This window comes from Maylandia zebra, linkage group LG5 (genome assembly GCF_041146795.1).
Source record: "Maylandia zebra isolate NMK-2024a linkage group LG5, Mzebra_GT3a, whole genome shotgun sequence".
In the NCBI taxonomy this organism is placed as follows: domain Eukaryota; kingdom Metazoa; phylum Chordata; class Actinopteri; order Cichliformes; family Cichlidae; genus Maylandia; species Maylandia zebra.
The window spans coordinates 6393849-6405173 of NC_135171.1; the positions used below are offsets into that span (position 1 = coordinate 6393849).

An 11325-nucleotide genomic window follows, 5' to 3' on the forward strand; every position below is an offset into this window, starting at 1 on the left:
TCAGTGTCTTTTTAACACGCGATTTAAATTATGTTCTTTGGTGAGGGAAGGGAAAGGCAAAAATGATTTAAGCTGAACAAACACTGAGCCCTCATAGGGACCTATTAATCTGTGCTGAGCGTTTGGGTCAAGGGTGAATACTTGTGTGTGACATAAGAAGCATAATTAAAGCAAAAGTCAGACAGCGAGAGCAGCAGTCTGCAATTTAACTGAATTCTGTGGCAAAAAAGTTTATTTCACTTGACAGAAAAAAAACCACAAGAGACTCGAGGAAATTAAAGAGATCTTCACTGCTGTGTTTGAATCATCTTTAATAATCCTGTGACACTTCTTCTGTCAGTGGCATTCTGGGCTCAACAAAACAGTCTGCAGGTTCTGTCACTCAGCACGCAGAGCTTCATGGTGTGCACTTGATTTATCCTCTGTGATGCTTGAAAAGCTTCAAAAGCAGGCACACGCTCAGAAAAGAGGATAAATCAAATACTCCGCTTGTAATTTTTGTGCTACAAAAATGTATTCAGCTGCAATTCTACTCAGGTCTGCTGCCTGGTTGAGTAAAGCCTCCACACATCACTCATCCCCAGTCAGACTGGAGCCTTTCAGGGGCGTCTTGTGGGAATGAGCCTTTTGAAATCAAAATTTATAATAAACCATTCTGTTCCGGAAAGGTATCATCCTTTCCTTGCATCCTTTCTTCTCTCTGTTCCCTCCAGCTCATCTGGCTTCCCACGCTGCTAAAAATAACATCTCACACTTATTTTAAGGATCTGGGCCACATATGTGTTTTATAATAGGTTTCAAACAAAATTGTTTGAGCATGGCAGAAGATCAAAATGCATTTTACTGACTTCTTCACAATTGATTTCTTCAAAAGAATTTAATATTTTGAACTATAAAGATACTATTAAGATTTATTATTGTGTCAATTACATTAAAAAACATCTTAACAGAAACATTTTGACATCAAATATATTTTGCATGACGTCCAACCTGCATTGTCAACTTCTTGATCTGCAGTGGTAGCCGTAATGAAACATGAAGGGTAGAGAACTAACCAGAAAAAGCAGTAAGAAGATAAAAAAAAAAGATCAAAGACCACAGTGCAGGAAGCGGATATGTAAAGTACAGTTCTTTTGTAGAAAGTTCATAAGAGAGCAGGCGAGCTGGACTCCCCACTGGAAACAGCTGCAGCCAAAGATCCATCAGATTGTGAAGAAACCCAAAACAGCTGGTCTACAAATGCAAGTGTCAAAGTGTCACAGTCCAGAGATAGTAGAGAACGGAGTTACTAGTGCAAGCTGCAAACCTCTTATCAGGAAAAAAAAATCTAAGGCATTTAACAAAGCCAGCCTATATCTCCTCCATTTTCACCAAGTATCTTGAGCAAAGGATTTGACAGCTGATAAATTAAAAGTTTTTCAGACCTGTTTTTGCACAATAAACTAAAATAATATTAAACAACAAAAGGGCTTGTTTAATAGAATGAATAGATGTGATAAAAGATTGTTTGTCTGTCACATTTATCACATCATCTTTAATCATAATAACCAATCACCCGTTCACTCATGGTGTGAATGGGTGAATGAGGCAGTTGTGTAAAGCACTTTGAGTGCTCAGAGTAGAAAAGCACTGTATAAGAACCAGTCCATTTACCACAAGGTCCCTGTGTTGATTGGTGCGGGTTCGATTCCAGCATCTGAGTTGCAAAGCAGGTGGGATGGTGGTGGCTAACTATACTAGCAGCCATTAAAAATGCAACAATATAGTATTTTCACAAATTTACCTACCCAGGATGTCCCAAAGGTGCTCGATGGGATTCCTATCAGCTGGTCTAACACTGTTAATGTTCAGACGCTTTGTTTTGCCGTATTTATTTGTATGTACTTGCTGCATTTTTAATGCCTCTTTGTATAGCTAATGCACTTCAACAAAAGACATAAAAAGCATTTTTTAAAAAGAAAAACAACAAAGCCACAGGGATGCCAGAGGAAGTGGTGACGGAGTAGTCCCCCGTTACTGCTGGAGTAGACACAGAGCATGAGATGATCACTGCCTACTCATAACACTATTATTCAGACGGATCATGAGAAACAGCCACAATGGTCCCTATCATATTTCATGACATTGACATTACTGTGAGCAGAGTAACAGTGGAGCATCTCACACACACAGTCTTGTGTTACTCAGGGCCGCAGCAGGCTTTCTATCAGCCTGTGTGTCTCAGTGGGCTCCTCCCCTCCCTGGGATCACCCAACACAGCTGAACCCTCACTACCACTTTTCAACACCTTCTAGCTGAATATATTTCTGTCTCCTTCTGTTCATCCCGTCCCTTTGCTTCTTCTGCTCCCGGCCACCATCTGCCATCTCTGTGTGACATGTGTAGCCCCACCAGCCTGCCCTCAACATCCGTCACTCAGCATCCTTGTTCCTCTCCTTTATCTTCTCTTTTTCTTTGCTTCATATCTTGTCCTTTCTATTTTTCATTTCCTTATATTTATTTCCTTTTTTGTTGTTTCCTTGACATTTTCTTCCTGCATTTGACCATTTTAACCTTTCCTTTTTCTTTTTTTTTTACTTTCTTCTCTTTACTTTATTATATTTGTTTTCCTCTTCTTTTTCGTTTGCTTCCTTTAATTTTTTCAGATGTTATCTTTTATTCACATTACTTTCCATTCTTTATTTTAATCTAATTTATTTTCTCTTTTTTCCTTTCCTTCCCTCTGCTTTAAATTCAGACATGAAAAACCTCTCTTGGGATTACTGCAGGTTGTTTGTCACTTGCTCATCTCATTCAGCTTGTTGATGACAAACTATAAATAGAGTGTGCGGGACTCAGGCGGCCCTCCACTTTTATATATTAACTTCGCATGGCCTATATAAGCTCTAATGAGGTTGGTTTACACAGTTTCTTCTTGTTGCTTCCCCCACTTTGAGAGCATCAGGGAGCAGATGTGGTGCAGAAAGACCAAACTAGCTTTGCTCTCATATATTTGTCAGTCCCTGAGGACAACTGAATGACTTGTCAGTAGCCAGATCTGCGCTTGTGTTCTCACTGGTGTTAGTTTATATCAGTTTGGGTTGAAGGTTTGGGATTTGGAAAAAATACAAAAAGATTTGGGAAGAATCAGGAGCTGTTATAGTCATATTTGTCATCTTTATTCACGAGATAAAAGTGTAAATAAACCTAATGAAGTTCTTTCACAGCCAAACTTAATATTTACACACTAGAATCCAGTCATATAGGCAGGGAAACAAAAAACAACACAAAACTGTCTGGCATATTGTTTAGATAACAAGTCGAAAGGAAAACAAAAAGTACTCCAAGTGAACTTCTTCTCTTTTTCCTGTGAGATGTAATTAATGTTGTTTACTCTGGAAGTGAGTCAACTTTTATCGCTGAATTCTTTCTACTGACTATGACTTGTTTGAGTGTAATTAACAGCACATATCCTGAGTATACAGGATATTTTTTATTAATTTCATTTGGTAGGGCACTGATCTGGATATAGCCTTCTGTGACATTAAAGAGGTCACCTGATTCTATTAGCACAGCACTGTTGTATGTCATTGTTGTAAGGTAAAACTTTGTCACAGGCTGGACTGCAGACTGTGTGGAGGTTGTGATGTGGACCCAAAAGCAGACAACGCAAAGACTGAACGTAACAAAAAGCGAGCCTTTATTGTGACTGATTCAAAACCAAACGAGAAAATAAACTAGGCAAGAGCTGATCATAAAACCTAAACTGGGAAAACTAAGACATGGAAATATTTGGATAACTTGAACACATGGAAACACAAAGGATGGTTAACAGACAGCCTGAAAGAGGACCAATTACAACTCACACCATAAATCTTAAGAGGAAACACACGGGGCGGATAAGGAAGACGGAGACAAGAATACACGGCTTGACACGAGGCTGGGAGGAGGGAATGCACAAGGGTAACAAGAAAGACTGGGGAGACAAAGGGAGGAGACACAAAGAGTGAAATACAGAAAAATTAAGATGACACAAAAGGAGAGGCGAGAGGACAGGACAGGCTGGAAAAAACATACACAAAGACAGACAGGGGAGACATGGAATAAAACACAAGGAGGGAAACATGTAAACAGAAAAGGGGGATCAGGCACATCGACAACAGAAATAGAAGCAAAACTACGACTAAACTCAGTGCTAAATAACAGAAAACTACAACACTTTAACCTCTGGATGTAATGCAGACTAAATCTTTATTAACATTGCTGCTTTTTTAACTTGATGCTGGTCTTATTTTCATTGCCATTCAGTGTCTTTCCCATTACACACAAACTTTGTTTTCTTAGTTTGTGGACAGAACACAAGTCTGCTCATTGATAGTTTAACCTTTACTCCTGTCTCAGCATTTTAGACAGATTGTTCTTGACTGGCTCACAGTATTTATGGTTAATATTATAAATTAAACACAAAAAAACTACAGCTGTGAAAATATGTATGTGAAAGTATTTCTGTAGGTTGTCTGAAAGTGCGAGTGTAACGTGTATAACAGCAGTCCTGTCACAATGTTCGTCTGTTTCAGGCGTAGGAAATTATTTATACGTCAAACTTTTTAATAATTATGCAATGCAAATTGTTTAAAGCAAACATTATTTAAACAGTCGGCAAAAGTTAACTAAGAATTTTGTCTAAATTCTAAATAATGGAGCTAAATTAAGTTTAAGCACAGTCAGCTTTCTTTTGTTTATCTGCTTCAAATGTTAAAGTAATTTTAATGAAATTTAAATTTAAATGTATGCATTAAAAAAACAAACCTATTTATTTAGAAGGTTATTATTTGAATGCACCCATTTCAGGTCCTTTTGTAAAACTAAAAGCTGTCCTTACACCAGTGAATGAATGCTGTGGTCTTTGTTATTGTCATTTATTTCTGTCTGTAACAGACAGATCCCCCATCCTACTACAACACTTGACACAATTTCACTGTACAGCTGGGTCTTTTACCTCAGCTGTTTTCTGGTTTAGAAAGTAGAATCACATAATCAACAGCTGCATGTTTTAACTATTAGGTAACTATTTGTATACAGTATGTCATTGTCACCACTGCATTTTCTCCCCCTTATTTGGCTCTGAATATCAGGGGCAGTCTTTGCAGAGATGCCCAGAGCACCTCCAGCTCATTCAGGGAGACTAGTTCCCAAACCAAACAAGAGGTATAATCTCTCCAGCATGTCAGGGGTCTGCTCTGTGGACTCTTCCTGGTAGGACATGCCCCTGAATGTCTCACCTGGGTGACGATGAGGGGGCACTTGTCAGATGCTCAGACCACATCAACTAGCTCCTTTCGATGTGGAGCAGGAACAGCTCTACCCTGAGCTCCTCCCAAATGACTGAACTCATCCTCTCGGATGAGGAGGAAGTTCATTTTCACTGCTTGCACCTAAGACCTCATGTGACCATAGGTCATCAATAGCTGTCTGCCACACCACTGACACTCTACCGTTCCTGTCTGTCAGTTTCGGCTCCACTCTCACTTCACTCATGAACAAGACCCAGATAATCCCAAACTCCTCCATTTGGGCCATCAACTCCTCCCAGAGTGGGCAAGCCAGCCTTTTTCAACCACTCTGCAAATCATCCTAGTGCACGCTGGATGTCACCTCTTGATGAGGTCAGAAGAACCACAAGTCTGATCCTGCCAGAGACCATCTGCCACTTTGCTGCAACTGGACATGTATGAACAGAATCAGTGACAAAAGGAGCCCTGGTGAACTCCAACTCTCACCAAAAACAGGTCTGACGTACTGCCAGCAATGAAAACCAAGCTGTCACTATAGATGGACAAGGACCAAATGGCCCATAATAATTGGCTATTCATCTCAATTTAACCCTAACCCCTTCCTGAAGAAGTTGGCCACAATCCCAGTCGATCAATTCAGAGACACTGTCCTCAGCCTCCAAGCGAAGTTACAGAGTGTTAGTAAGACAGCCCTGCAACATCTAGGACCTTAAGCATAGTTTATGGTCCTGCAAACGCGTCCATCTAACATACATTCGCATTTGGACAGGGGGGGAGGTTTTCAGCCACCCTAGACATGCTCCCATGTAGTCTTCCAAAGTACTAAGTGCGTGTTGCTGGAAGCAGATAACCTGTGCATCTGCCAAATGCTACATTCAGGGGCATGTCCTACCAGGAAGAGTCCACAGGGCCTACTTGGTTAAAACAGCAGATTTCAACAGGAATGGGAGGAGGACAAAAGAAATTTCAAAGATCAACATATGCTGTTTTAGACCAGCAACTGGTCCACAGGCCGGTTGTACCACATACTTTGCATGACTCAGATGCAGGCAGATGATCCATTCTCCGTCTGCCAGCAGGCTGAGTAATAATACCTCTGCTGGGCCACAAATTCCACTCCAAGGGACTCACTGTGAATTTTTACTGCAGTCCTAAGCTGGATAGGACTACTTTTTCATCTCGATGGCTCTCTTCACCACCAGTGTACATCTGAACCTTCTGGTTCTGGGGTTAATACCATGACATCTTACAGCCACAGTTCTACACGCACTAGCTCAGGCTCCTTCCCACCAGAGAGGTGACCTTCCATGTTCCTAAAGCCAGAGTTGTCAGCTAGGGACTGGAACACCAGCACCTCCTCTCCAAAGCCTTCAGTGCTATGATCGACTGTGCACCAAGTGCTAGCATCAAATGCCTAAAGCACCACCTGCGAGCGGTGAGCCAACAGAAGGGTGGGCCCACGTAATGCTTTGGCCTAAGGCCCAGCCACCAGGGCAGGCTCCAGACTGCCAAATCTACAAACTTGGTCACATCAAGGAACTGAAGCACTAATATTTCTTGAATTGTAGTCACTATGAAGATTTCTTCAGCCACATTTTTAAGTACTGCTGTGGCTTCATAGTGTAGTGGTTTTATACATTTAAACAAATCCCTTGGAGGTTGCAGGAGGAAGAGCATCCAGTGTAAAAATCAGCCAAATTAAATATGGAGACCTACCCACTGTGAAAAATCCTTGTGAATAGGGGAGCGTTTGTTTATTGTGGTTTGGAGGAAGAGTACAGAACATTACTGACATGTTTAGTGTTAAAAAGCAGCTCAACTGTTAGAATATGTTCGTCCTAAGAGACGTTGTGTTGATGCAGCTACAGGTGAAAAAAGCAAGGTGTATTTGACATATGCTCATCTTACTGAGGAAATATTGTTGTATGTTAAAGCTGTATTTTATTGTAGTTGGTACTGCTAAATGTGCTATATTAAAGGCCAAGTTGTATAAATGTATCGTCTGATTTTCTTGTCTAACCATTAAAAATAAATAATGAAAAAAACATAATTTTTATGCAGGAATTCAATCACTCATTTGATCTAAAGCAAACATACTAAACTGTGGTTAACATGAGTGAATTAAGACATTTCTACTCAAAATAATTGAGATAAAATTACCACTTTAATCATTTTCACAAACATTAAGCGTACTAGAAAAAATATATCTGGATTTAGACGATTTTCTGTTGTGCGTGTGAATAAAAATTCCAGCTCAGCTTTTCCATTGTACATGTAAGTCATGCAATATTTTTACCAGTAAATATGTTGTTTTTATTGTCTTCAGCTATGGAGGAGCTGGATGGAGATGAGGTCAGAGTTTCCTCCAGGGGACGCTTTGCTGAGAGAGACATCGTCCAGGTGCACTGTATAAGATATATCCACTCTTATTTGGTGTTTATCAGTATAAAACTATGTAGAATTATTTTTTATCAACTGTCCAGGATAAAACCCGAATCAAAACTCAATCAAATGTATTTAACCTTCTTACCAGCAAAACATTCTAGTGATGTCAACAAATGTATAGATGTTTATGAGAAAAACACTCTTTGCATGTTTGATCTGTCTCGAGTAAACGCGTTTCTGATAAGTTTATTGTCTCATTCACCGGTTTTAAAGTCATATTGTATATACCATGATATTCATTTGTAAATTAAGGTCAGAAAGGAGGATGAGACTGGTGATGATCACTGGCAATTTGTTAGCCAACAATCTCAGCTTTTTCTTTCATTTATGCTCACAATCAGAGCTGTTTGCCTGAATATTAAAGACATTTCCTTTCACTGACATAAGAAAGATCCAAGACCAGAATATTATTATTTATTGTTCAATATGAGCATCATCGACTAGAATAGGATATAGAGTATAAATGGACTGGTTCTTATCTAGTACTTTTCTGCTTACCTGATGCATGAGAGAGTAACTTGAATGCACCCGACATGGGGTTAGTATCTTGCCCAATGATATTTGGCTTGCAGACCAACCTTCTGATTAGTAGATGACCCGCTGTGAGCTCTAACCACCCCCAGTGTAGGACAGGAAATAAGGAAAAACAGAATAGTTTTCCTTTGAGTGCGTTTCAGTTGAAGTGGAAAAAGCCTGTGAGGCATAAGTCATCAGTAACAACGATGATGACTTACATCCTAGCTCCACACTATCAAAATATATGATTTTTGAAAACTGTTGAAAAAATGTTTATGTCTTGACAACTAGGGCAAAAACCCCAACATTTTCAGATACATGAAAATTTACTTACAGTTTATGATTTACTGTGTGATTTTTGGCAGGTCATTTTTTGTGAATATTTCAATCTTAGAGCAAAAAAATGTTACCAACGATAATCTGAAGCCTCACAGTTTGAGCTTGATGTACTGTTATGTCAATACATCCGCAACATTAAAAGTAATAACTCCTCAACTGTATGAAAGCGTATTAGCAGCACCTTAGATGCTGAAGGAACCTACAAACACCAAATGAACTGAACAGTCACTTTTGCCTCCGATCCAGTTTGTTCCTTTCCGGGACTACATCGACCGGTCAGGGAACCAGGTCCTGAGCATGGCCCGACTGGCTAAGGATGTCCTGGCAGAGATCCCTGACCAGCTGCTGTCATTCATGAAGAGTCGGGGGATTGAACCCCGCCCCCCCCTGCCCGTCACCTCCGACTCCCCCTCAGTGTCCACCACAACTGCAACCAATACGTCTACGACCAAGCACTGCAACCCTCACCCCTGAGAGAAGGACAGCAGGCAGAGTGGAGCAAGCTGTTTGGGCAAAGGGAAGTGTGTGTGTGCATGTGTGTGTGTAGGTGTGTTCTGGGGTTTTCAAGGTTATCTGACAGAAACCAAATCAGTAAACTGAACCTAAGAATTCCTTCTGAAAGCACTGACTACGAGGATTCCTCTGCAAGACATGTACAAGAAGCATAGAGAATAGATTTTTAAATCTTTTTTTATGTTTCTGATTTTTTGTCAACATCTGTCACAAACACTCTCCAGGTATAACACACGATTCTGCACAGACACACGGGCTCCATTCAAATCTATTGTTTCCTTTGTGTGTTGTAATCCACTATGGACGCTTTATTGACCTTTCTTGCAAAGGTGGGAAGTCAAAAGATTCTACTACTGGTCTTGTTCACAGTCTGCCGTAATAGAATAATAAATGCTGTAGCAGCCATCTAAACTGATTTCTATCAGCTGTGAAGAAAGACAGCTCTGAGGGTGATATCCTGTCCTTATTTGCTTATTCTCAGGGTGTTTCAGTGGCTATTAAATCATGTCTTGGTTCTTGCAACTGAGGCCCAAGGAACACTGGCTCTTTTCTTAAAATTATATGCTGTCTATTACTGTAGAAAATGAAACTTTTGTTTTAGTTTACTTTAGCAAAGGCATGGAAATTGCTCTCCTTTTCAAAGACACTGTTAGAAGACAGGGCAAGTTTAAAGTTAAAATCCCCCATGGACATGAAGAGAGTTGCTTGTGAGCACCTCCTGAAAGGAGTAAACATACAAGGGTATGAAACCAGCCATCCCCTGCTCCTCTGCACCTGCAGCCGCTGTACAATTTGAACATATGGAAGGGCAGATCATTTCAGCCCTGGTTAAAAAGTCGAACATAGCCGTGTCTGTGAGCTCTGTCCCCAGTCTTCTTCTAAACTGTAAATCTCCTGGCTGTGGCTGTCATTTGGGATGAATCATGCATGAGGAAGGTGCCTCTGGTACCTATTTAAAATGAAAAGGGTTTCCCATTGCAGATTTTACAGGCCAGAAAACTTCAAATGTAGCAAAGAAAATGTGTGGGAAGAGTGGGAAACACCAAGAAGAAGAAGAAATCGAATGTGAGGTTTGGTACTTAGTGCTGCATTGTTCAGTTTGCAAACTTTATCTTCATCATGCATGCCGAATTCTTGTTTTTTTTTCTTCTCATATCCTGTATTTTTATTTTCCTTGCTTTTGTTGTGTGCATGAATGATTTAAGCAAAAGAGAGCAAGTGCTTGAACAGAAAACCTAAATCTTTCATTGGCAGTCCCAAAGAGCCCAACACACTGCAGCTTACAAGTACACAGACAAAACAAATGCAAGAATAAAGCAGGAAAAACCAGCTGCTGTGTGGCCAAGAAATAGGATAAAATGCAACAAACATTAATCATTATTAAAATATTATTATTCATCACTTCAGTCCTGGCTTGATTTTGTTAACCCCATTGTTTCTGTTTCCGGTGTGTTTAGTTTGCAGTTCAAAGACAGGCTACACGTGAATGTTGCTAGTAAAAAGGTGCACAGTGCTAGAATTACAAACAAATAGTTTGTTAGGACTTCTGTCCTGAAACTCCAGCATATTGAAGGAAAGAGGATCTGCCACTGCATTAGAAACACTTGATCAAACTTGGTATATCACTAGCTAAGAAGTGGAGAGACGTAATGAGACAAGATGAGGTCAAATTAAATAAGATATAAGAGAAAAGTATTTGATTTTGTGCAGTGTGGGTTCTGTCCAGTAGCATATTTGTATTAGGATGTGTTTTTAATTATTACAATGGATTTCTGTATTTATTGTATATGTTGTAAAATGGCTCCATTTCATTGGTGTTTATTTTGTCCATTTTCATCTATATTCTAACATTTTAGCCTTCTGAGTTTTTGCAACGACACTATTTTTGCTGTTAGGTGGGCTCTTTTTTTGGTACCACTCCATAAAACAAATACTGTGAAGTTTCATCAATTTTCTTTTGTCTCTGACTTTTTTATGTAGGGTTAGCAACAGTTTTAGAATGTTCAACCTGGCTGTGTCACGAAAACAGAAACAATAATAACAACAACGAATGGATTATATGATATTTATCTGGATTACTGAGTATTTGTCACATTGTATCAGAAGGGAAATGGACATGTGGCCTTATTTCTGTCATAATCCTGCAAGTAAGTGTGAGGGAGGACTCTATTTTTATATGACAACACCAGGAAATATGTTATTTTGCATGCTTATATGGCTGTTATGCTGCTAATGATTG

The 11325-nt window shown here is 39.7% G+C and overlaps 1 protein-coding gene across 2 annotated transcripts in view; it reads left to right on the forward strand.

Moving 5' to 3' along the window:
* Positions 1-9921, forward strand: part of LOC101478883 (copine-9) — a 202737-nt gene extending 192816 nt beyond the window's left edge. For both annotated transcript variants that reach the window (XM_012921487.4, XM_014408692.3), the window contains 2 exons: positions 7600-7673; positions 8820-9921. In XM_012921487.4, coding sequence (XP_012776941.1) covers positions 7600-7673; positions 8820-9047 — 302 coding nt within the window. In that variant the 3' untranslated portion in view covers positions 9048-9921. The remainder of the gene's footprint in view (positions 1-7599; positions 7674-8819) is intronic.
* Positions 9922-11325: the final 1404 nt, after the last annotated feature.